General features: G+C 40.7%; 1 protein-coding gene across 4 annotated transcripts in view; it reads right to left on the bottom strand.

The window, feature by feature from the left end:
* LOC109421984 (calaxin) overlaps window positions 1-25967 on the bottom strand; it is a 53787-nt gene that overhangs the window by 15998 nt on the left and 11822 nt on the right. For 3 of the 4 annotated variants that reach the window (XM_062844903.1, XM_062844904.1, XM_019696617.3), the window contains 3 exons: window positions 22372-22923; window positions 4317-4797; window positions 4143-4258 (listed from right to left, as the gene is read on the bottom strand). In XM_062844903.1, the coding sequence (XP_062700887.1) occupies window positions 4143-4258; window positions 4317-4797; window positions 22372-22784 (1010 nt within the window). In that variant the 5' untranslated portion in view covers window positions 22785-22923. Of the gene's footprint in view, window positions 1-3970; window positions 4047-4142; window positions 4259-4316; window positions 4798-22371; window positions 22924-25967 lie in introns of all 4 variants that reach the window. The other variant, XR_003892745.2, reaches the window with a different exon arrangement.

Below are 25967 nucleotides of genomic sequence, written 5' to 3'. Positions count from 1 at the left end.
GGAAGTAGCAGGATATTATTATATTATCAAGTTATTATGATACAGGGGAGTATCAAGATATGTCAGGGGCGCTAAATAGTATCTCAGGGGCGTTTCAGGGGTCTTACGGAGGGTTTCAGGGACAAATAAGGGGTCTCAGAGGGGTTGCAGGAAGCCTCTGGGGTGTTTCAGGGGGTCTCATGGATGTTTCAAGTGATTTCAGGGGCGTTTTAGGGGATTTCAGGAGCTATCATGAGCAGGGATGCCATATATACAGATTTATCTGTGTTATACAGATTTTTGAGCATCAATACAGATTAAGTATGGTTTATATTAAATACAGATTTTTGATGTTATTTTTTATAAGGGATACAGATTTATCCTCCAAAATTTGTATGGGTTACAGGTTTTTGAAAAAAGTGATTCAGATTTTTCAAAAAAAAATTTATGGCATCCCTGATCATGAGTTATCAAGGGTCTGTAAATGGGGACAGGGGGTTACAGGAGCTGCTATAAGGTCTCAACCCAAGTAACATTTTTAGTCAAATAAACTAGAAGAATCAAAATCAAAATAAAATGTAAAAGTTTCAGGGGGTCTCAGGGGCGTCTCATGGGGTTTCAGAGGCTTGAAACCCTGATAAAAAGGATCATAGAGATACAACAGAATGTATTATTAGAATACGCTAAAATGAATGGTAGTTACCATTAATTCAATTAGTTAATACGATAGAGTAACAACAGACCCTATGGTTTTCACCATAGCATGTATTGTAAATATAACTTTAACAATAGAAACCGGGGGTTGTTATGTATCTTTACCATAAAAAATCAAAATTTTCTGGAGCTTATTCAAGTCGACAAGAACTCAATTTATGGTGTTTTTATTATCGAAATCTCTAGTGCCATTGATTTTATTGTGCAGGTATTGTAGTTTTAATAGAGCATTTTCAGCAGGAAAATTAGTACACAATATAATTTGTTGTTGAACAGCCAAATTTATCATTATTCAATGGTAGTTTATGATGATTTTATTGGAATTTTTTTATCAGCGAAGGCCCACGTTCATGAGAGATCTCCAGGTACCTCCCTGAAATGCCGCTGAGACCCCGTGAAACCCCTTGAAACCCTCTTTAAGGCATTTGAACCCCCATGTCACATCTTGAAATGCTCCTGAGATGACTTGGTACCCTCTGAGCCCACCTGAAACGCTTCTGGGATTGAGTTGCCCCAGGCACTCTCTGAGTTCCCTGGAACCCCCTGAGATCCCCGGAAACGCTTCCAAGACCTGCTGAGCAAACCCTGAGACTCTTTTAAACGCCTATGGAACCTCAAAAACCCCCGAATACCATGTTACCTCCTGGAAACGCCCCTGAAATCTGCTGGTACCCTCTAAAACTCCTTGGAACCCCTTGAAACATCCTAAGATCTTACTGAAACGCCTTTTGAGGCCTCTGAGGTCCTATGGAATCTCCTGAGACGCTTTGAAGTGCTCCAGAGGCCCCCTAGAATACCCCTGAGGCCCCTGATACTCTGAAGTGTCCCTGCGACCCCTGGAGACTCTTGAAACCCTATCAAACAGTCTGATACAACCCTGAGACCACCTTAAACGCTTCTGAGATATCTTTGTACTCCTGAAACCCTCTGGGACCTCTTTGCCCGAGCAGGGGAAAATAGCTGAAGAATAACTAACTCAGGTATGGAAAACCAAGTACCTACAAACAGGATGAGATATTAGGTAGCCCTGCATAAGAGGTAAAATACCTAAAATAATAGCTGGTGTGTAATCTGTGCATAATGACATCAGGTATGTCAATACCTAAATAGTAATCGATGATTTTCTTCATACAAATAGCGATTTTTCCATAGATGAATAATACCTCAAGCAGCCCTCAACACCAAACCAATAACTCGTTGAGGTATTGTGTCAATATCTACAAAATACCAAAATAAGTTATTTTCAATACCTGCATAACAGACCCATACCTTGGCTTGATATGATACCTGACTTTGGTATGCTCCAGTCATGTGTCAGTTATTCATTCCTGCTCGGGTGGAGCGCCCCTGAGATCTCATGCAACACCTCGGCATCCCCTGAGGCCTTCTGGAACTTCCATGGAACGCCCTGAAGCTCCTTGGAGCACCCCAACCTCTAGGACCACCTGAAACCACATCGGACTCTCTTGAAGGCATCTGAAAATTCCCTGAAATGCGCTGAGAGCTCCAAGTACCCCTCTTAAACCCATTGGGACCGCCTGAAACACCTCCTTCCAGGTTTCCTGGTATTCTCCCCTTTCCCATGAAACACCTAGGGCCCCTGGTACGCCTCTGCAAGTTAAATAAATCTATATGTATGGCATCCCTGTTGGCCACCGATGCCATAGTTACCGTCATTACATTTACTCATGAACAATTTTGGTTCTGATTAGCTATCTCTCTTTTTATTCAGGGCGTATAAAAGGTGTATATGTAAATGTGAAGTGCAAAAAAAAATCTGCATAAAAACAGGTTTTAGTGTAGTCACCATTAACATCCTTATCAAAAATAAATATGGGATTATACTTCGCACTTATTGAATAAATATGCAATAGCTTGATGTAATAGTCGGAAAAGCAGGTTTGGGGCTTAAAAGTGGTTAGACCATAAGATCATACCCAATCGATTTAGCTTGATCGTTCTCCCACGTCAATAAATCATGGTATTCATTTATCAGCACAAGAATCTGACCTTCCCACATGCATGGTGTTATAATTTGATAAACATACTCGCACACGTCTCATCACTTTTTCATGCAGATTGACACCAATAGGTTTGGTTAATACAGGGGATAGACAAAATGATTGGGACAGGCAAAATTTTCACTTTCCAAAAAATGTTCAACTAGCTGTAACTTTTCGAAAAGTGCATCAAATATTCTCAAATTTTTACTGTAAGTTCTTCAACTAGTTGTGTATTAGTGGACACAATTTGGAAAAGATCGGACAATTCTTCACGAAGTTATAAAGATTTTTGAAAAAGATAAAATTATCCGATAGCCAACTTTGAGCTGTTATATCTTCGGATTCAATGAACCGATTGCAATGAAATTTTGACCATTCATGACTTATATAATGAGCTCTGAAAAACATTTGACTTAACTTGAAATTTCTAACAAGCAAAAAAGTTATAGCGATTTAATTTTTCCCACGATTTTTTAGTAAATTGGTCTATTTTTAATATGCATCCCATTACTTTTTCATTTTATTGGCGGTTATGTTGTTACTTTCCTTCAAAACGCATTTATATATAAGTCAATTAGAGAGAAACTAAATGAACTATAATTTGCATCTTGAATTTTGAAACGATGTTTTGGATAATTAGGTGTATTATTGGAGAAATAATCTAATCGTTATAATTTTCTTCCGTGTTAAGAATATTAAGTTTAGTCAATGGTTTTTCATAGCTCATTATATAAGTCATGAATGGTCAAAATTTCATTGCAATCGGTTCATTGAATCCGAAGATATAACAGCTCAAAGTTGGCTATCAGATAATTTGACCTTTTCCAAAAATCTTTATAACTTCGTGAAGAATTTTCCGACCTTTTCCAAATTTTGTCTACTGATACACAACTAGTTGAGGAACTTACAGTAAAAATTTGAAAATATTTGATGCACTTCTCGAAAAGTTACAGATAATTGAACATTTTTTGAAAAGTTAAAATTTTGCCTATCCCGATCATTTTGTCTATCCCCTGTACATATCTGTTTGCATGTAGCATGTGAAACATCGAGCGTGACAAGACAAGACAAAAGCAAACAGCACAAACACGATTATTGGCGGCGAAATATCAAAAAGCTTGTGTAACAGATTTATGTTACCATTAATTCGAACGACACCACATGGAAGCTCAACATGTAAAGCGACATACACATGGCTGGGTCGCGCGCGGGTGCGAGGCGGCGGCAGTGAGGACAGAATGCTTCCTTCGACAGAAGGCGCCAAAATCATTTACCTTCCACGGTTACGTTCTACCACAGCAGGAAGGAGCCGAAATCGATCAGCGTCCCCGCGGCTATTGATGGCGTTTGCTGGTGAAATTATAATGGCTTTCAATGAGGGAAGGTGAATCGGAAAGAAAATGGGGAATGGAAAGTGAACATTAGCAGGGTGAAAAAGGATATTACGCTTGCAAGGTCGACAAAAACGACACGGTAGAACGATCCGATGGCAAACACTGCCCAAATGCTTCCAACAGTAACGGTTCCTCGGCAATCGCTTCCTGGTAGTCCTGGAAGGAGACCTGCGAATAAGAGAATGGAGTTTAAAATTTGGATGCTGCCCGAAAACACCCTCCTCACCTTCCCATCCTTATCCATATCCAGCTTCCTCAGTGCGATCTCCACCAGATCCTTCACGCCCTCGTCCGGATCCTCGTCCTGCGGCTGCTTAATCAAACAATTCCTCAAAAGCGCAAACATTTCGTCCTTGGTAATGTACCCGTCACTGTTCAAGTCGTACACTCTAAAACAGAACGCCGTCTTCTCCGCCTGGGTGCCCTTCAGGAAGGTCGACAATCCCAGGATCCAGCCCTCCAGCCGAATGGGCAGTCCTTCGTAACCCTTTTCCCAGGCGCAAAAAATCCGCTCCATCAGCGTTTCCTCCGTCACAATGTCGAACGTGCTGTGCAGCAACTCGCGAAACACCGACCGGTCTATGCCGTCGGTTGAAGAACCGGCCTTGGCAATCACCCCAGCGTTGTTGGCCGCCAGGGCTTTCGAATTCAGCGAGGCGTTCGTTACCAGCTTGCGGAAGATCTTGCACAGTGCTTCCACCTCGATCCTGCGAAGCAGAAGAGAAAGTGAACGAGTAGAATGAGAACAATTTGCGAGTGTGAGAAACCAAAATGTAACTGGGTTACAATGCTGTTGCGTGATCGTCGGTGTTTGGGCAGGAGAGAGCGGGGTAAATAGCCTCTCGTAAGTAAGCAGTCAAGTTTGATAAGTTTTTGTTGATTTACATGGTTCTCATGATATTTGGACAGAATTTTCATCTCACCGGCGCATTTCACACCCAATCCCCGTTAATGCGAGAAGTTTCCAGTTTCAAAGTTTCTTTTTTGGCTATTGGGGACAAAGTGGAGCGGAACACGCACGCACTGACACTGACTCGTGCTGACTTCCATTACTCGTTGCTGATTGCTCGTTTGTTTGGTTTGTTTAATTCTGATGGGAAGGAGAAAATTGCAACCTGTTACAAGGACTGTTTGCTTTGGATCTGCTGCTGCTACTGGCAAAAGTTCTTTGGATTCCGCATGATTTAGGTTTAAATTTTTGGTCGGTTGGAGGCCTGGCACGTAGCTTGAAAGTTGAATGGCATGCGGAAGTGTAATTAAGCGTGGTAGATCCAAAAGAGTCGTTTGAAAGGAAGATAATTCATAACTTTCAATAGTATGAGATATAGAAACTGAAGTTTATGAGCAGAACAAAAAAAAAGGAAGTATGCAGTGAGAAGGAACCCTTGAATCCCAAAACTGACTACTACAAAAGAAACACAGCTCTTTAATTGATGATTTTCTCATAACCTCCCATTGATCATTTGCAAAAAAAAGGTCAGAAATACTTGGAGAAACTCCTGGTAAAAATCTTGAAGTTTTTTTTTTGCAGAAAATTGTGGATAACTTTTAGGAAATTATTTAAAAGGAAATATTGGTGTGGTTCTGGAAAAATGTTGATGAGATTAGTGGATTAATTCATGGGGAATCTTCAATGAAATTATCAAAAAAATAAGTCGTACGAATGTCCGGACAGAACACTTAAAAAATCTTAAGGAAATTTCAAGAAAATCGTCTGCACTAGCGTGCGCAGGGTTCTTGCTTAGGGGGGGCACTTCAATGATGGTGCAATATATGATCATGGTGCAAAATAGAATCATGGAATATGAATTCCCAAGAAGGAGTTTCAACATGCAGTGGTGCTTACATCGCCAAGTACTGAAGAAGGCTTCGGATGGTGATGATTTCAAGGCAATGCGAAGCTTTAATATGAAGTAATTATGTCGACCCTTATAAAATTTTATAAACGTATCACATACAATCGAAAAAATCGAGAAAATTATCAATTATACAAAAAAAATGTCGTTGTGATAGAAAATTTCGATCGGAATCCTTGTTGCAATCTACAGAGATTCCTCAACGGATACGTGCATGAATTCCTCCAGGAATTCCACCAAAAACTCTTCAAGAAATTCTTCCAAGATGCCGCCAGGGATTTTTTCCAGGAATTCCTCCACGGATTCCTTTAGAAAATGCTTAAGGAATTTCTCCCTGAACTCTTCCAGGAATTTCGCGAGGAGTTTCTCCAGGGAATCCTCCAGGAATTTTTCCATAACTTTTTCCAGGAAGCCTCATATATTTCTCCAGAAATTCCTCAAATAATTCATCCGGAAATTCCTCCAGCAAATACACCAGGAATTCCTCCAGAGATTCCTCCTGAATTTTTTTCCAAGAAAAATCCTCTAGGAATGCCTGCCTGAATCCCCCCAATATTGCCTCCAGGAATTCTTCCAGCAATTACTCCGCGGATTCCCCAAGAAAATCTTAAAGGAATTTCTCACCGATGTCTTCCACGAATTCCTTGAGAAATTCCTCCAAGGATTCTGCCATGGGTTTCTCCAGAAAATTTTCCAAGGGATTTCTTCAGGAATTCCCCCAAAGCTTCATCCATGAATTTCTTCAGAATATCCTTCCAAAATTCCTCCAGAAATTCTTCCAGGAATTCCTCCAGAAACTCATCTAGGAATTTCTGCCAGAATTCCTCCAGAGAACCCTAGAGGAATGTCTCCCAGAACTCTTCCAAGAATTCATCCAGAAATTCCTCGAGGAATTCTACGAGAAATTTCTCCAGGGAAATCCTCCACGGATTCCTCCCAGGATTTCTCCAGTATTTTCTCCTAGGAATTCATTAATGAATTTCCTCAGATGTTCCTCAAAAAATCCTCCAAGGATTCTTGTACCGACTTTTCGAACCCTCTAAGCAGAATACTCTCTTCGAATGAGTATAATCAGTCTCGTACCTTCTAATTCCGCCCTATGATGCACTGGAGTGGATAACTGACACTGAGGGATTACAAGTGGTAGTCGGAATACGCGTATCTGTCAAAGGATAAGCAACATAGTGCGGAATTAAAAGGTACGAAACTGATTCCACTCATTCATCCAAGGATTCGTTAAAGAATTTTTTCAGAAACTCCTCAAAAAATTCCTCCAGGTATTCCTTCAAAAATTCCTTCAGACATTCCTCCAGAATGTCCCTAAAGGCTCCAGAGATTTCGTCCAGGATTTCCTCCACGGATTCCTCCAGAAAATCCTAAAGGAGTTTCTCTCGGAACACTTCCAGGAATTCCTCGGGGAATTTCTCCAGGGAATCCTCCACGGATTCTCCCAGGAAATTCTCTAGGAATTTCTTCAGGAATTTCTTCAGGAATCTCGCCAGAGATTCATTAATGGATTTCTTCAGAAATTCCTCAGAAAAATCCTTCAGGTTTTCCTTTAAAAATTTCTCGAGAAGTTCTTTCAGACATTCCTTCAGAAATTCCTCCAAGATGCCTCCAGGGATTTCTTCCACGGATTGCTCCAGAAAACCCTAAAGGAATTTCTTCCGGAACTCTTCCAGAAATTCATCGAGGAATTCCACGAGAAATTCCTCCACGGAATTCTCCAGGAATTTCTTCAGACATTACTGCAGGGATCCATTAATGAATTTATTCAAAAATTCTTCAAACAATCCTCCAGGAATTCCTTCAGAAAATCCTCCACAAAATTTCTCCAGGAAGCCTAATATATTTTTCCGAAAAATCCTCAAATAACTCCTCCAGTAAATACTCGAGCAATTCCTCCTGAAATTTCTTCTAGGAAAAATATCTTAGGAATGTCTTCCAGAATTCCTTCAATATTTCCTCCACGGATTCCTCCAGACAATTGTGAAGGAATTTCTCGTAAAACTATTCCAGGAATTCTTCAATAAATTCCTCCAAGGATTCTTCTAGGGGATTCTCCAAGAAATTCTCAAGGAATTTCTTCAGGAATTCCTCCAGGGATTCTTCCATAAATTACTTCAGAAATTCCTCAAAAATTGCTCCAGAAATTCCTTCAGTATTTTTTCAGAAATTTCTCGAAGAAGAAGTCCAAAAAAACTTCCAGGAATATGTCCAAAAATTCCTCCAGGAATTCCTCCAGAATATCGACTAGGATTTTCTGCCAGAATTCCTCCAGAGAATTCTAAAGGAATGTCTCCCGGAACTCCAGGATTCCTCCAGGAATTTATCCAGGATTTTCTTCAGGAATTCCTCCAGGAATTCATTATTGAATCTTTTCAGAAATTCCTCAAAAAAATCTCCAGAATTCTTGCAGGAATTCCTTCCGAAATTCATCGAGGAGTTCCTTCAGACATTCCTTCAGAAATTTCTCCAGGAAGTCTTATATATTTCTTCAGTATTTTCCCAAATAATTCCTTCAGAAATTCCTCCAGTAAATACTCAATAATTTCTCCAATATTTCCTCCAGGGATTTCTCCAAGAATTGCTCCAAAGATTCTTTCACGGGTTCCTCCAGGAAATTCTCAAGTAATTTCTTCAGGAATTGCTCCAGGGATTCATCCATTAAATTCTTCAGAAATTGCTCAAAAATTCTTCGAGAAATTCCTCCAGGAATTCCTCCAGGGATTTTTCCAGAAAATCCTCTAGGAATTTCTGCCAGAAGTCCTACAGGGCCTCCTAAAGGAATGCCTACCAGAACTCTTTCAAGAATTCCTCCTGGTACTCCGCAAGGAATTTTTCCTGGGAATCCTCCACGGATTCCTCAAAGAATTTCTCCATGATTTTCTCCAAGAATTTCTTCAGGAGTTCCTCCAGGAATTCATTAATTCATTAATGATCCAGACATTGGTCCAGAAAGTTCTCAAGAAAGCCTCATATATTTTTCCAGAAATTCCCCTATTAATTCCTCCAGGAATTGCTCAAATAAATACTCCAGGAGTTCCTCCAAGGATTCCTCCAGAAAATCCTAAAGGAATTCCTCCTGGAACTCTTCCAGGAATTCCTCCTGGCATTCCTCGAGAAGTTCACCCAGGGATTCCTCCAGGAAATTCTCAAGTAATTTCTTCAGGAATTGCTCCAGGGATTCATCCATTAAATTCTTCAGAAATTGCTCAAAAATTCTTCGAGAAATTCCTCCAGGAATTCCTCCAGGGATTCCTCCAGAAAATCCTCTAGGAATTTCTGCCAGAATTCCTTCAGAAAACTCTTCTAAGAATTCCTTCAGAGATACCTCCACGTATTCTTCCAGGAATTTCACGAGAAATTTATCCAAGGATTCCTCCTAGAATTTTTCCACAGATTCCTCCAGATAATCCTAAATCAATTCACGGAACTCTTCCAGGGTTACTCCATGGAAATCCTCATGAAATAGCTCCAGGATTTTTTATCAGTTCTTCAAATATTCTCTTTAGGGATTCTTCCAGAAATTCCTTCACAGATTCCTCCAGAAAATCTTAAGGAATTTCTTCTGGAACTTTTCCGGGAATTCCTTGAAGAATTCCTCCTGGGGTTCCCCCATGGATTTCTCCAGAAATTTATCCAGGAATTTCTTCGGGAATCCCTCCTGGGATGAATTTATTAAGAAATTTCCCAAAAAAATCCTTCAGGAATTTCTCGAGGAGTTCCTTCACACATTCCTCCAGGAAGCCATAAATATTTGTCCAGAAATTCCTTTAAAAATTTCGCCAGGAATGCCCCTAGTTATTCCTCAATGAATTTCTCCAAAAAAATTTCAAGAATTTCTCCAAAAATACCTCTCGGAATGCAAACAGGGATTCCTCCATGAATTTCTTAGGGATTCCTAAAGGAATTCTGTAGGTGTTCCTCCAGAAACTTCTTCAGGTATTTCTTCAGGAATTACTCCAGGAATTTCTCGAGAAATTCCTCTAGGGATTCCTCAATTGATTTCTACAGGAATTTTTTCATGTTTTTTTTTCTGAAATTTCAGCAGGAATTTCTTCAGTTAATTTCTCCTGGGATAACTCCAGGAATTCCTCTAGGTATTCCTTCAGGAAATCCTCTACGAATTTCGCCAGGGATTCTTCCAAGAATTTCTCCAGAAAATTAAAAAAAAAAATCTCCTGGAACTCTTCCAGGAATTTCTCTAGGAATTCCTCGAGAAATTTCTCCAGGGATTCCGCAATGGATTTCTTCAGGAATTTTTCCAGGAAATTCTCCAGGAATTGCTTCAGGAATTCCTCCAGGGATTCATCAATGAATTTCTTCAGATATTCCTAAAAAATCCCTTAAGAAATTCCTTCAGGAATTCTTTCAGAAATTCCTCGAGGAGTTCCTTCAATCACTCCTCCAGAAAGCAGCAAATATTTTTACAGAAATTCCGCAAAGAATTAATCCAGGAATTTCTCTATAAATCCTCCAGAAATTGCTCTAGGGAATAATCCTGGGCTGCAAAACGATGAGTCGATAAGGAGAGCGTTCCTCCAAGGGTTCCTCCAGGGATACTTCCAGAAATTTCTCTAGGATTTCTTCAGAGAATTTTCCCGAAATTTCTCCAGGGATATATCCTGAAATTCCTCCACGGATTCCTTCAGGAATTCTTCCTAGGATTACAGTAGGGATTTCTCCACGAATTTACCAAAGCTTGCTGCAGGATTTCCAAGGATTCCTTTAGGAATGCCTCTAGGGATTCCTCAAGGGGCTAGTCGCTTGGAACATTGTGCCAAGAGGTGCCAAGCACACCGTCTTATACGCTGTGTAGCACACCGAGGCACTCTGAGGCACAATTTTGACACTTGAGATTGGGTGAAAAAACTAGGAAACCATGTGCATTTGACCTGCAAAATGAAAACAAACAGTTGGTTGTCTTGGTAGTTGCCAAGCAAAATCTGAATCATCAAGCAGTGGCACTTCGGGGCACACTGAGGCACAATTCAACACGTGGTGCCACACTGAAAATAATTGGCGCAAGTAAAGATGCGCTCAGCGACTCCCTCTTGGGATTCCTCCAAGTATTTCTCCAGAAAATCTTCCAGGAATTCATTCTGGAATGCCTCCATGGGTTGTTCCAGAAATTCCTTCAAGAAGTCCTCCAGAAATTTCTCCAGAAATTCGTCCAGGAAATTTTCTACAAATTCGTACAGGAATTTCTCAAGAAATTCGTCCAAGAAGTTCTCCAGAAATTCGTCTAGGAATTTCTCCACGAACTCCTCCAGATATTCTTCCAATGATTCTTTCAAGAATGACTCCAGGGATTCTTTCACGGATTCCTCCAGGAATTTCTCGAGAAATGTCATCAGGGATATATCATAAAACGGATTCCTCCAGGCATTCCTCCTAGGATTACAGCAGGGATTTCTCCAGGAATTTACCAAAGCTTTCTGCAGGATTTCCAATAAGGTGGCCCACTCTTATATGAAAAACAAAAATTTCGAAAAATGCCAAGTCTTACCTCCTGAATCAGTTGTTTTGGACTCCCAGAAGCTACGTTCGAACTTTGAGCAAAATCGATTGAGTCTAAGGGGGCGCTCGACTTGCTTGAAGTTTGTTTGGGAAAACTTGGCCAAATGTATGCAGAAATTCTAAGTTTTCGATTTTTGCCGCTAGGTGGCGCTGTAAGCATTCAAGAATTAAACCCTTTGGCATTATTGTAGATGACTATCTACCAAACAGCTTTGTAGAAGATCGCAATGTGATCCCATGCCTGTGTAAGAAGTTATACCCTAGGATAAGGGTTTGATTACAGCGTCACCTAGTGGCAAAAATCGAAAACTTAAAATTTTTACATACATTTGGCCAAGTTTTCCCATACAAACTTCAAGCATGTTGAGCGCCCCCTTAGACTTAATCGATTTTGCTCAAATTTTGAACGTAGCTTCTGGGAGTCCAAAACAACTGATTCAAGAGGTAAGACTTGGTATTTTTCGAAATTTTTGTTTTTCATATACGTGTGGGCCACCCTAATTTCCAAGGATTCCTTTAGGAATGCCTCCAGTGATTCCTCCAAGTATTCCTCCTGAATATCCTCCAGGAATTCATTCTAGAATGCCTTCACGGGTTGTTTCAGAAATTCCTCCAAGAAGTCCTCCAGAAATTTCACCATAAATTCGTCCAGGAAATTTTCCAGAAATTCGTCCAAGAATATCTCCACAAATTCGTTCAGGAATTTCTCCACGGGCTTCTCCAGATGTTCTTCCAATGATTCTTTCAAGAATGACTCCAGCGATTCCTCCTGGAATCAATTCTTTCTGGAATATCTCCACGAATTCTATCAGGAATTTCTCCCCGGAATTCCTGCAAGAGTTTTTCTCATAATTCCTCCAAGGATTCCTCTACAGATTTCTCCAGGAATTCTTTCAGGGACTCGTCAATGAACTTCTCCAGGATTTTTTCTAGAAACTACTCCAAATGTCCCTTAATAAATTTCTTCAGGGATTCCTCCAGAAATTCCTCCAGGCATTCTTCCAGAATTTCTCCAGGAATTTCTCTACGGAAAACTCCAGTCATTCTGCCAAAGATTCCTTCAGAAATGCCTCCAGGGATTCCTTCAGAAATTATTCCAGGGATTCCTCCAGAGTTTACTTCAGGATCTCCTACAGAGGTTCGTCAATGAACCCCACCTGGAATTCCTCCAGGAATTTCTCGACATATTTTTCCTGAAATTCCTCCATGAATTCTTCCAGGAATTCCTCTACGGATTCCTCCAGGAAATTCTTCAAGGACTCCTTTAGGAATGCCTCCCGGGTTTCCTCACGAAATTCCTCCAGGGAATTCCTTTAAAAATTTCTCCAGCGATTCCTTTAATAGTTCCTCCTGAAAATTGTACATGAACTTCTTTAGACTCCTCCAGCAGTTTTTGAGAGTTTCCTTCAAGAATTCTTTCAAGCAGTCCTGTAGTCATGCCTCCAGGGAATCCTCCAGAAATTCCTCCAAGGTTTTCTCCTGGAATTCCTCGAGGTGGTAGAGTGATTCTCAAAATGATGCTTGAAATTTAACGATGGTGCATGCATGCTTTCGCAATTGAACATATATTTGATTCAAAGATGGTAGCATTATGGTGGTGCATTTTGCGAAACTATAGATTTTACTATGACAAAATCACAACTAGTCGGGGCCCGTGGCGCAGTGGTCCACACGTTCGTTTCATAAGCGGATGGTCATGGGTTCGAACCCAGCCCCGGCACTTGCAATTTTTCGTCAGTTGCTCTTCCCCCCGAGAGCAGCTGGCACCTGACCCTCTTCGGAGCATATAGCTCTAACGGACCCGGAATTTGGATATCGGCGAACTGCAACTCATAATGGACGACCACCAATTGGACTGGAAAAGGAACAGCAGCCAACCACCAGCATCATCGTGCTCATCATTCTACCGTGGACAGGGTAGGAAAGTTGAAGCAGCACAAGGCACCAGTTCGATATAGTTGAATAGAATAGAATACATGTAGGCGCTGTACAAAAGTGTAAGTGCAGCATCCAATTGGAATCGCTCACGTAGTGCCCAAGTGGACAAAAGAGCTGTAAATTAGGTTAAGTGATTAAGAATAAAAAAAAAAAAAAAATCACAACTAAAAACAATATTTACATACAATCGTAATTAGAAATAAAATAAGCAAACAGTTCTAGTTTTAAGTTCAAATTGTATTGAAACGGCCTACTTATGATTGACTACATGAAATAAATAAATAAATAAAAAACAAAAAGTAACCGAAATGCAAAGAAGCTGCATGATGTCAGTATGGTGCACTTGCAATTCGTGCTATGAAGCAGGAAACTCCCCATTGAGAATCCACACAGAAATCAACATGGTCCAGGTACATGGAAGGCTATTTTGTATGCGAAATGTCAAAATGGTGCGTCAAATTCAAATGTAAACCACATCATAATGGTGCTTAGATAATATAGTGAATGCCAAAATGGAGCATGGAAAGCTTTGAAGAAGGCGCATGATGCTAGTTTGCTGCATAGGTTGTCACCGTTATTCAAAGATTGTCATCATGTTGCATGGTAAGGTGCACAAATTGCAAAAATGGTGCATGAAAAAAAGATATTTTATGTGATGCTCACACCATAATAGTGCATCAGACGCCTAAATAATAAAATAAACGCTAAAATGGTGCATGAAATTTCATGATGGTGCATATCAGTATGATGCATTAGATTCCTAGTTGATTGAAAGACAGTGCAATAGATCAGCATAATGCGAACAAACCTAAATGATTCTGTGGTCATCATGATCGCTCTTTGAATGCTTTGAAGAAGATGCATGGTGTTGTTGTGTACTATTTAGTCGTCACCGTTATTAAGTGATACTCGATATTTTGTATGGCTGGGTGCACAAATGGCAAAAAAGCTGCTTGGAATTCAATGTGGTGCCGAATTCACCATGGCTCATACAGTTTTGGAATACAAAATGCCAAAATGGTGCATGTTATTCAAATGTGGTGCTGACATCACTAATTAGTTACAAGATGGTGCGTGAGATCAGCATGGATGCCTAGATGATTCTGAGAACATCATGGGTGTACAAGAATACTAAGAAATTGCATGTGGTGCAATAGTTGCTACCATGATTCAGTGATTCTCAACATTGCATGGGTAGATGCAAGGTGCAAGAATTACAAAAATGGTGCATGGAATTTAATGTTGTACGAAAGCCAACATGGATTAAGTACATGGAATGCAATTTGATGTACGATATGCCAAAATGGAGCCTGAAAAAATAAAATGTGAATTAAATGCTTAGATGATATATGAGATGTTCAGATGGTACACGGAACGTCAAAATGATGCATGGTGTCAGTATACTGCATTTGACGGCAATATAATTCAATTAATCTCAATATGGTGCTTGAGATGCTATTAACCCTCGAGGAGTTGCATATTTCGACGTTTAAACCATATTTCTTAGATATATTTTTTTATAGAAGGGGGGGCAAGTGCCCCCCTTGCCAAACCACCCCCCCCCCCACCCCGCTGTGCACGCTAGTGATCGTCTGGAACATGTTTTGTAAAAAATATTGCATTATTCAGCAAATATGAACAAACTCCCGTACAGATTTCTGAGAATCTAATAAATTTGGTGAATAATTATCGAAGGGATTCCTGAAGTAATCCAAAGCTTCCAACAACTCCTAGAAAAACACATCGAGAGATTGTTGAAGTACCACCCTGATGTAGTCCCGGAGGAAGAATTTATGAAGTAATTCCTGCAAGAATGCATTTCTAAAGGATCTCATGTTGGGATGGCTGTACGAATAAATTGGCTTGAATCCATGTTAGAAACACAGAAGGAATTCTTGGAAGGTCGTTTTGCTTTACCATATTCTGCTAAGCGGTCAGGATTCCTCTACAAACAATAAGTTGATTGACGTATTAAAAAATTCCTAGAGAAATGCTGAAGAAATTCATGAAGAAATTTTAATGAAATTCCTGTAGCAACTGTTAGAGAAATTCTTGAGGAGATCCTTGGTATATTTCTAAAATAATTAAAATAGCAATATTGGTCAGTATTTCTGTAGAAATTCCTGTAACACTTTTTGATTGTTCCAGGAGCAATTCTTGAAGAAAAAGATTTGAATAATGCCTGGAATAATTGTTCAAAGTAACTTCAGCAGATATTTCTGTAAATATGTTTAAAAAAAACTTGAAAAAAATATTGATAAATTCCTAGGACAACCAGGAAACTTGAAACTCCAGAAAGATTTACACATACACAATTTATGGTGGTTTTACTAAAGAAAGTCCATGGGGTTTCGGGGAAAACTTTTGGCAGAATTCATGAAAAAATCTTGAAGAAATTGTTATGAAAAAAATGGAGCTTTTGAAGAAATTTCTGTAATCTCCGAGAAATTTTCAAAAAATCCAGGAAGATTTTTCAGAGGAATTCGTAGAGCGACTCCAGAAGTAAATGCTGAAGAAGTTCTTAAATGAATTCTGGAGGGTTTCTTACGTGGGGAAATATCTGCATAAATTTCTACAGAGATTTCCAAAGGAACCATTTGTTTGGAAGAGATCCTGCAAGAAATTTCTATGAATTATTTGTGCTGGGTTTCAGTGGCGAAGAAAGGGAGGTTTCCGAGATTTATAATATCCGTATTTTAGTACATATTTTCATATCCTGCATGTAGGTTTAAGGTAATTCTATATTGTGTTTAAAGTACTTGTTTTCAAAACTTACGTTTTGTCAATCTTCGTCTTTTTGTCCGGTTCAAGTCGAACGTCCCTGACTATCGATGTGAGGTCTGTTTACATGTATGTTTAGTGAGTATCTATTTTTCACATTTTTAACCCGTAAGCCACGGAGCTTATAACAATATTTCAAACCGCTGGCAAAAACGCAAACATCAATATTTTTCAATAAAATTTTGAGGTTCACTTCATTACACAAGTTTACAAAATAAAACGAAAGTCGTGAACTTCTGTCAACGACCAAAATTTTTAAAGCACAATTTAGTATAATATCTTTGGATTTTCTTCATACAATGACTACTCAACGACGACCAGATTGAGAATGATTTTATTGATCAAAGAAACTTAGCAGCTAACTTACAAAATCGCCTGAGGGTGGAGCCTGGACAAATTCATTTAAACAAAAAGACTATTGCCAAGAATGGGCGTTTCCAAACACAGCATGGTGCTTAACGCATGCCTCGAAAAGTATGTCATCATCGTTCAACAATTGTCACACGCGTTGTTGAACGATGGTGTTTAATTTCTTGTAGCGCATGTTGTCAAACATCAGTGCATGTTTGAAAAGGTTTGAAATTTGACCCACGACACGGAATCGTTTTGGGTCTGCTTTGAAAACATGTGGCCAAGAAATGCATACTGAAGTGTGTAATGTACACAGGAAATTTATTGGCTTTTTGCCTTACGGGAAACGTCGGTTGACTCTTGAAAAATGTAACTTTCTAACCTTATGGGAAACGTCGGTTTTCCAGGAAGGTTACATGACATGATTTTTAGGTACAGTACATTAGTTCTGATTTCGAAACCGACCTTCAAAAAATTTTAAGTAGAACAGTTTTTGATATTAAGCTCAATATCGAGTTTTGCAACTTTTCAAAATATGTAATTTACTAAAATCCAAATATATTGCGTTTTGTTCAACCAATTTAAAATCTTTTTCCATAAATTGAAAGCTGAATACAATACCATTCGATCATCTGAATACAGGTTTTGCGTCAGATTGATGAAATTCAAAATTTTAGCGAGTTTTAGGGACGATCTTCTTAAATTTTAGTAAAATTCCCAAAATTTTTTGAAGAAATGTATGTTTTTCAATAAGAAAAAACCAACTTAAAAATTCTTTCTCGACGTTCATTTGACATATCATATGTAGGCGAGTTACAGTAAAAATTTCAGCTCAATCGGAGCATTGATTACGGAGAATGAGATGTTTGAAGTGAGCGACTTTGTTTAAAAATAGAACAAAAATCAATTTCAGATCATCAACCTTGTATGTAAAGTCGAAAAAAATTCCGCTCTACTGTATATTTTTTTCTTTCGCGTTTTCGAACTCAGAGAATGATTCTACACCAAAAATGATCATCAGCTTACCGAGTTCAAAAATGCTGTAAACTAGTGTATTTGTAGGGGTGGAAGCTCAGGTAGAATATTATCTCCTGGGCGCCCATCAAAAACACCACCCCCGGCGAAGACTGGCGCTTGAGCTTGGCTATCTAGCACTGTAGTTGGAGGAAATGCCAATGCAGAACCCGTAGCTTCCGGGAAGGTAAGCCCAGTTCCCTGGGCTAGCGGGTTGGTGTCAGTCCCCGTGAGCCAGCCGTAAAAAGACTAGCACCGAAAAATCGACAAGAGAAGAATGCGAACCGATCCCAATGGCGACGACCACAGTGACGAATAGGGCATTGCGATTGGAAGCTCGGTACGTGGAACTGCAGATCTCTCAACTTCATCGGGAGCACCCGCATACTCGCCGATATACTGAAGGACCGCGGGTTCCTATATGATAGGATACATGGTGCGAACGTTTAGAGGTAATTATATCATCTACCAGAGTTGCGGCATCACACGTGAGCTGGAAACAGCTTTTATAGTGATGGGCGACATGCAGACGCGCGTGATCGGTTGGTGGCCGATCGACGAAAGAATGTGCAGGTTGAGGATCAAGGGCCGATTCTTCAACATCAGCATAATAAACGTGCACAGCCCTCACTCCGGAAGCACTGATGATGACAAAGACGCATTTTACGCGCAGCTCGAACGCGAGTACGACCGCTGCTCAAACCACGACGTCAAGATCATCATAGGGGACCTTAACGCTCAGGTAGGCCAGGAGAAGGAATTTAGACCGACGATTGAAAAGTTCAGCGCCCACTAGCTGACGAACGAAAATGGCCTACGTCTCATCGATTTCGCCGCCTCCAAGAACATGGCCATTCGTAGCTCCTTTTTCCAGCACAGCCTCCCGTATCGTTACACCTGGAGATCACCACAACAAACGGAATCGCAAATCGACCACGTTCTGATTGATGAACGGCACTTCTCCGACATTATCGACGTCAGGACCTATCGTGGTGCTAATATCGACTCTGATCACTACCTGGTGATGGTTAAACTGTGCCCAAAACTCTCCGTTAATAACAATGTACAGTACCGGCGACCGCCCCGGTACGATCTAGAGCGACTGAAGCAACCGGATGTCGCCTCAGCATACGCGCAGAATCTCGAGGCAGCGTTGCCGGACGAGGGTGTGCTCGATGTAGCCCCTCTAGAGGACTGCTGGAGTACAGTCAAAGCAGCCATCAACAACGCAGCCGAGAGCACTATCGGGTACGTAGAACGGAGTCGACGAAACGATTGGTTCGACGAGGAGTGCAGAGCGGTTCTGGAGGAGAAGGATGCAGCGCGGGCGGTAATGCTGCAGCATGGAACCCGACAGAATGTGGAGCGATACAGACAGAAGCGGAAGCAGCAGACCCGTCTCTTCCGGGAGAAAAAGCGCCGCCTGTAAGAAAGGGAGTGTGAGGAAATGGAGCTGCTGTGCCGTTCACAAGAAACACGCAAGTTCTACCAGAAGCTCAACGCTTCCCGCAAAGGCTACGTGCCGCAAGCCGAAATCTGCAGGGATAAGGACGGGAGCCTCCTGACGGACAAACGTGAGGTGATCGAAAGGTGGAAGCAGCACTTCGACGAGCACCTGAATGGCGAAGAGAATGTAGGCACGGAGGACCAAGGTAGCGGATGAAATGACTATGTTGGTGCAGCAGAGTACAGGAACGAACCAACTCCCACGCTGAGGGAAGTTAAGGATGCCATCCACCAGCTCAAAAACAACAAAGCGGCTGGTAAGGACGGTATCGCAGCAGAACTCATCAAGATGGGCCCGGAAAAGTTGGCTACCTGTCTGCACCAGTTAGTAGTCAAGATCTGGGAAACCGAACAGCTACCGGAGGAGTGGAAGGAAGGGATAATCTGTCCCATCCACAAGAAAGGCGACAAGTTAATTTGTGAGAACTTTCGAGCGATCACCATTTTGAATGCCGTCTACAAAGTGCTATCCCAGATCATCTTCTGTCGTCTTTCACCTAAAGTAAATGAGCTCGTGGGAAGTTACCAAGCCGGTTTCATCGATGGTCGGTCGACAACGGACCAGATCTTCACCGTACGGCAAAATCCTCCAGAAATGCCGTGAATATCAGGTCACAACGCCCCACCTGTTTATCGACTTCAAGGCGGCATACGACAGTATCGACCGCACAGAGCTATGGAAAATCATGGACGAGAACAGTTTTCCCGGGAAGCTTACCAGACTGATAAGAGCAACGATGGACGGTGTGAAGAACAGTGTAAGGATTTCGGGTGAACAATCCAGTTCATTCGAATCTCGACGAGGACTACGACAAGGTGATGGACTTTCCTGCCTACTATTCAACATCGCCCTGGAAGGTGTTATGCGACGAGCCGGACTCAACAGCCGGGATGCGATCTTCATGAAATCCGGCCAATTTGACTGTTTTGCGGATTTTTACCAAACGAAATCCGAATACAATTTTTGACACAATAGCTGAGACAGTTTTCAAGAGAATTGTCAAAAAGTTCCTCATAATAATTGTTTTATTGATGACAAACGTACAAAATTTCTTTCGGTTCGGTCCACTTGTTTTGGAGATATGACAGTTAAAAAAAATAGTTGTCGTAAAAATAGTGTTTTACTAGAACGGTGCTTATACCAAACATTTTGGCCACCCCCTGTACATGGAGAGGAAAATGTAGTCACGATTAAGCCGGCCTACAGTAAAGAGCATTCAACACTTATTAGAATTAAATTACGTTTCAGTATTGTACGGCAACTTTTTTCCAAAATGCCAATCATCGAGCTGTCGAAAATACGAAAAGTTTTATTCCGCTAGACATGGCGCAAACTTTAATTCGGCTTTTTGTGCTATTGCAGCGCATTTTGTAGCTAGCAACTCCGGACACCAATATCGATTCTTTTAGTCAGTGTATCAAAACAGTTGCGATTGGAAACTAGGATCAAATTAACTCATACACAATATAAGTTCTATGACTGTGTAGTGAAGTGCTGAGATAAACAAGATCTATCCCAGAAGAAATGTCCTTGAAAAAGAAATAAAAAAAGAATCAAGGCGTTCCAAGCAATCACGGTTTGTGTTAATCGATGCAGCTCACCTCAATTCCTAAAATCGATGCCAGTTGATTGAACTTCTTACTATTCACAAAAACAACGTTGCAATGTATACTTCCGGAGGTCGAGGTTCCAGTATTCCTTCTACCTCTACTTAGTAAGGCAAAAGGCTGTTGGCATAAATCGAAAACAAGACGCGATATGGATAGGACTTGCCCCGCGTTTCAAGTGCCCATTTATGTCTAGATTATGGACGGGTTGTACCTTCTTTTTTTTGCACTCGTTTGCCTGTAGATATTTCGTTACGTTTGTTTTGGATTTTTTTTGGGGAGGCCACAGACAAGCAGACAAGTGTTTGTTAATATATTCGTCAGTACAATTTTGCAAGACCATGATCCTGGTGGTAGCAAAAAAGGAAAAAAATATAAAATAAAAACAAAGCAGAAATATAAAAATAAAATAAAAAAAAATAAAAAATACAATGTAATCGGCATAGCTTTTCATTGATTTGTCCATAAGTGTCATGTAAAATAAAAAATACAAATAAAAAACAATCAAGAAGCAAAAATAAAAAAACCAAAAAAGGAAGTTACGCAAAGCAGAAAAGAAGAATAACAGGAATTAAAAAAAAAACATATAGAGGAATAAAAGAATGCAGAATTTTCTTAGATGGGTAGTGCTTTAAAACCGAGGATAAAATGTGATAAATGACAATTCTGTCTGCTTATCCGTGCTTGGCAAGGACCTCCATCCATACCAAAATGAATTTCTATTTCACCAGTACTTCTAGCCGTCGAAACAGTGCAATATACACAGGTATTGAAAGCAAAACAAACAAATTCCTTGCATGACGGCTTCCCCGCGCACCCCAGCCAGGTGCAACATTTAACCCGATCATGTTGTTCTTTTATTGTGCAGCAGTCAAACCCCGTCGGGCTGCAAGGAGTGGATGGACTGCTCGTAAAAATTTACATATTATTGATTTGCCTACCGTATGTTTATGATTCGATTTATCGTCGATATTATGCACTGATTCTGTTGAATACCCAATTTCGAAGAAATGGGGATGAGTATGCAATTTCAGAACGGGTTGTCGTGAAACAGTTCAACTTTGGATATGGTATTGAATAGATTATTTGATCGAAACGGCATGTAATGATAAGCCATAAATTTGCATTGAATTGTCGGAAAACGAACAGCTGAGTAGTGTGTGTACAGTGAAAAAGCTGAAGGCAGGTCAAGTTCAAGTAACACACAGATTTATTATTTAAACTAGCTCGAACTTAAGGTAAAACAACATGAATCAAATTAGGGCTGAAAATCAAGATAATAAAGATGAATAACAATTAAACAAGTTTATTAGATTATTTATTATAAATAGATCATAATATTGAATAATAATAATAATAATAATAATAAATTATTATCATAACTTACTTTGAAATTAATATTATTATTATTATTTATCATTATTACCAAGATTTTTAGCCCTTAATTGGATCAATCGTTCCTATTATTCAAACCTAGAGCCTTTTTTAATCAAAAATTTTTATTGTACTTAGGCCTGGTAAAAACATTGCTTTAATATATTCTACAAGCTGATAATCACTTAAAATTGTTCTGCTTCATTACGGTAAATGAGTGAATGAATTCCAAATTTCACCAACATACAACTGATTGTATGATGATCAAGCTTGCTTAAACTATTTTTTAAAATTATGTTATGGCAAAGTTCCCCAATCCCTAACACTCACTTGGAAAAATGTGTCCTCCGCTTGTACATCTCCAGCATCTTCGGGTTGAGCTTCCCGTTGAGCTCGTCCATCTTGGCCAGTATCTTCCGATTGCGACGAGAATCTCGTCGTCCACCTTGCTGTTGTAACTGCTGCTGCTGTCCCCGTCCCCGATCCGACGATTGCGCCCGGTCACCCGATTTGCTTGCACGATCTCTTGGCACGGCGGAGGCTCGTCTGCCACTGGCCAGAAAAATGCTAACACTCTTCATTATCATTGCTCCGCCGCGGGTGTTTAGGACCGTCGCTAGGCCACCTTTTCCAGCTGCGCCACCGAATGCCAATTTGGCAACGGATTGTTGCGCTTGGGGGCAGCCACCGCCGCCGCCGCCAGTGCCGCTGCCACCCGGTGGAACCGAACGGGAACGGTTCATTGCGACGTTCGGGTTGTTTTCGGTCGGTTGGATTGTTGAATCGTTATGGAAACCCGGAAAATTGAATCCGGTGGAATTTTCGGGGTTTGAAACGAACGAAAACAGAGTGCCAGTATCAGTTGTTTGCGGCACGTGCTGCCTGAAAGAGAAACGGTTAAGGACAGACTTGTTAGGATCCCAAAATGGCCGCCACAATGGCAGACTTTGGCACCTACTCACGATTTCGAGCGCACAAATCTCTTTGTAAACAAAACCAGCGCACCTGATCTTTTTATTTTAAGCTTATTACAAGTGAGCAAGAACAGAATAATGAAATGCACTGTTGTTTGAACCTTGCTTTTTGAGATTTGTGCGTTTGAAGTTCTGATGACTGTTGAAGCGGGATTTTAAGACGTTTGTCCTTAAGGTTAGAAATATGTTGATGTCTTTGTACACTGTGGCGTGGTCATATAGTATTCTAATGGATAGTATGCAGTATAGAAATGGCAATAATTGGCAATAATCATATTTTTAAGAAACCTTTTCTGCTGGGATATAATTGATTTGATTAGATAATATCTCAGACCAACAAAAAGATACAATTTTTCTGTTTTTTTTTGCAAATATATCTATCTTGTCATACTTAGTCCGGTGATAAAATTATAAGTGAGAAAGTTTTCGGGCAGGTTAACTATTTTGTTCTTAACCACTTAATCTAATTTACAGCTCTTTTGTCCACTAGAGTACTGCGTGAACGATTTCAATTGGCAGCTGCACTTACACTTTTACAGCGCCTAAATGTATTCTATTCTATTATATCAAACTGTATGTGCTTGCTGCCACTTTTCTGCCCTGTCCAGTCCATGGTAGAATGGTGCACGGTGTCAAAATTTCGATTATTATCGAACATTCATGTACCTCGGACTTTTCTTCGAAAATGAATAGTATTTTGGCTATATATTCATAATCGGAGAACTAGAAAATATTTCATCGGCGAAAATTTTTCCATACATTTTGTATGGGACGTGTTTTGGGCTAAAATAGTAATTATTGGATTCCTTACCGATCGTTTGAAGCAGCCGGTCGTGTGTACCGTGTCTGAATCGCAGTCAATCGCTTTGTAGCCGGTGGAGTTTTTTTGCCCACCTAGTGGTTTTTTATATCGCGAGTTATTTATCCTACCGAGGACGAAGACGATTGTCTTGGGCGATCCGCGATCGCGGGAAGGAAGCAGGCATTGGAATAGTGCACTGTGCAACGGAAATTTAATTACCCACGCCATCAATAGCGGGCCCGACAACAACGGCGGCGCGCGGCGGCGGCGGTGACGAGTGTGACGGGTGATACAAAAGCAGCAGCAGCGTTTTGTCTGTGCATCCGAGGCATCACCAACAAACAGCTATCTATACACTCGATAAGTATAATCGATATTCGATCTCGTTTTGTGTTGTCCCATTCCTCCGCTCATCACGTCATCACGTGTTAGTTGTTTGTCCACTTTGCAATAACAGTAGGCTGAGGCTCTACAGTGGGCTGAGGCTCAACAGTGGGCTGAGGCCAGAGTGAGCAATTGTAAAATTTTTTTCTCTTTATATTTATATTTTTTCTTGTGAATTTTTTTTTGCCGGTTTTTTTTTTTTTTCTTCTTATTAGCTAACGTTCCACACAGAGTGTGTTAAAATATAAACCAATTTTGTATTAATTCTTCTCCTGTGCATGGATGAATCCAATGGAGGCGAAACGCCTCCCAATGATATCATTGCTCGTACGCGGTTTTATCAGCCATCTTCGCCTGGGCCTTGGGTTGTCTATTTCCGGCGCAAATGTAAACCATTGAATATGCTTTCGATTTCTCGAGAGCTGACGCGTAAGTATCCTGGGACCGTTATTCACCAAGTGAAAGCATCCAAGCTGCGTGTTACCGCACCTAGCTACAAAGCAGCAAATGAAATTGCTCAACACGAAGCGTTTACTGTTGAATACGTGGTCTATGTGCCAGCACGAGAAGTGGAGGTGGAGGGGAAGATCCTCGACGAAATGCTGACATGTGAGGACATCAAGACCGGCTTTGGTCGATTCAAAAATAGGTCAATTCCTGATGTGGCTATCCTAGACTGTAAACGCTTATCTAAGGCTTCCATGGAAGGAAATAAAAAGGTGTACTCGCCTTCAGCGTTTTTTCGAGTGACTTTTCCAGGTTCCGTCCTCCCGGAATTTGTTGTAATCGATGGTGGTTTTTACCCAGTGCATCTTTTTAGGCCGAAGGTTTTTAATTGTACCAAATGCAAGCAGTTTGGTCACAGTGATAGCTTTTGCGACAACAAGCCCCGTTGTGGCAAATGCAACCAAGCTCATTTGGAGGACTCTTGCACACAGGAAGCGGAAAAATGTAGCTACTGTGGTGGAGATCCACATGACTTGCAGATTTGCCCGGCTTACAAAAGACGCATTCGAAATGAGAGTCGCTCTATCATAAGGCGCTCCAAACAGACATATGCGGAGATGGTGAAATCTTTTAAAACACCAGATTCCGTGTCTGAATCAGCTGTCCCAGTTGAAAATCCCTATCAGGAGTTGTCTTCCGATGATCAGGACGATGGCGAAACTGATGAGGGTGGATCTCTTTCGGAGGTACACACACCTGGAAAAAGGAAGTCATCATCTTCCCCGGGATTGCGCCGAAAGGTCTTTTTGAAGTCTTCCCTCAAAAGTTTGCCTAATGTCAAAGGAGGCGGGGTAAACTTAAAAACTCCGAATAATCAGGTTCCTTTAGCTTCAGATCCATGTTGTAGCAAGAATCTGTCATCCCCGTCTCCGCCTGTTAAATACACTTCAAAGACAAATATTCGACAAGGTAGCAAGAAAAAAGCTACCAAAGCTCCTCGCACTTCAAGCAAGCCTCCTAGACCCAAGCGAGGACTGTTTACTTTTAGGGTTCTCGTGGATCGCTTATATAATGCCCTCAGCCTTCCAGAAACATTTAGAGGCATTATTGATATGTTTATACCTACAGTAGAAGAATATCTTCGGAATCTGACACAATCATGGCCCCTCCTTGCTGCGATCATATCTTTCGATGGATAATTCATCAAGTGAGGTACAAGATATGATCACTGTGCTACAGTGGAACTGTCATAGTCTAAAACCTAAATTAGACCTGTTTAAGTTTTTGATTCATAACTCTGACTGTGATATATTTGCCCT

This window comes from Aedes albopictus, chromosome 1, assembly GCF_035046485.1.
Source record: "Aedes albopictus strain Foshan chromosome 1, AalbF5, whole genome shotgun sequence".
Classification (NCBI taxonomy): Eukaryota; Metazoa; Arthropoda; class Insecta; order Diptera; family Culicidae; genus Aedes; species Aedes albopictus.
The sequence above is the reverse complement of the archived record's forward strand: the minus strand, read 5'-3'. Positions and strand labels throughout refer to the sequence as shown.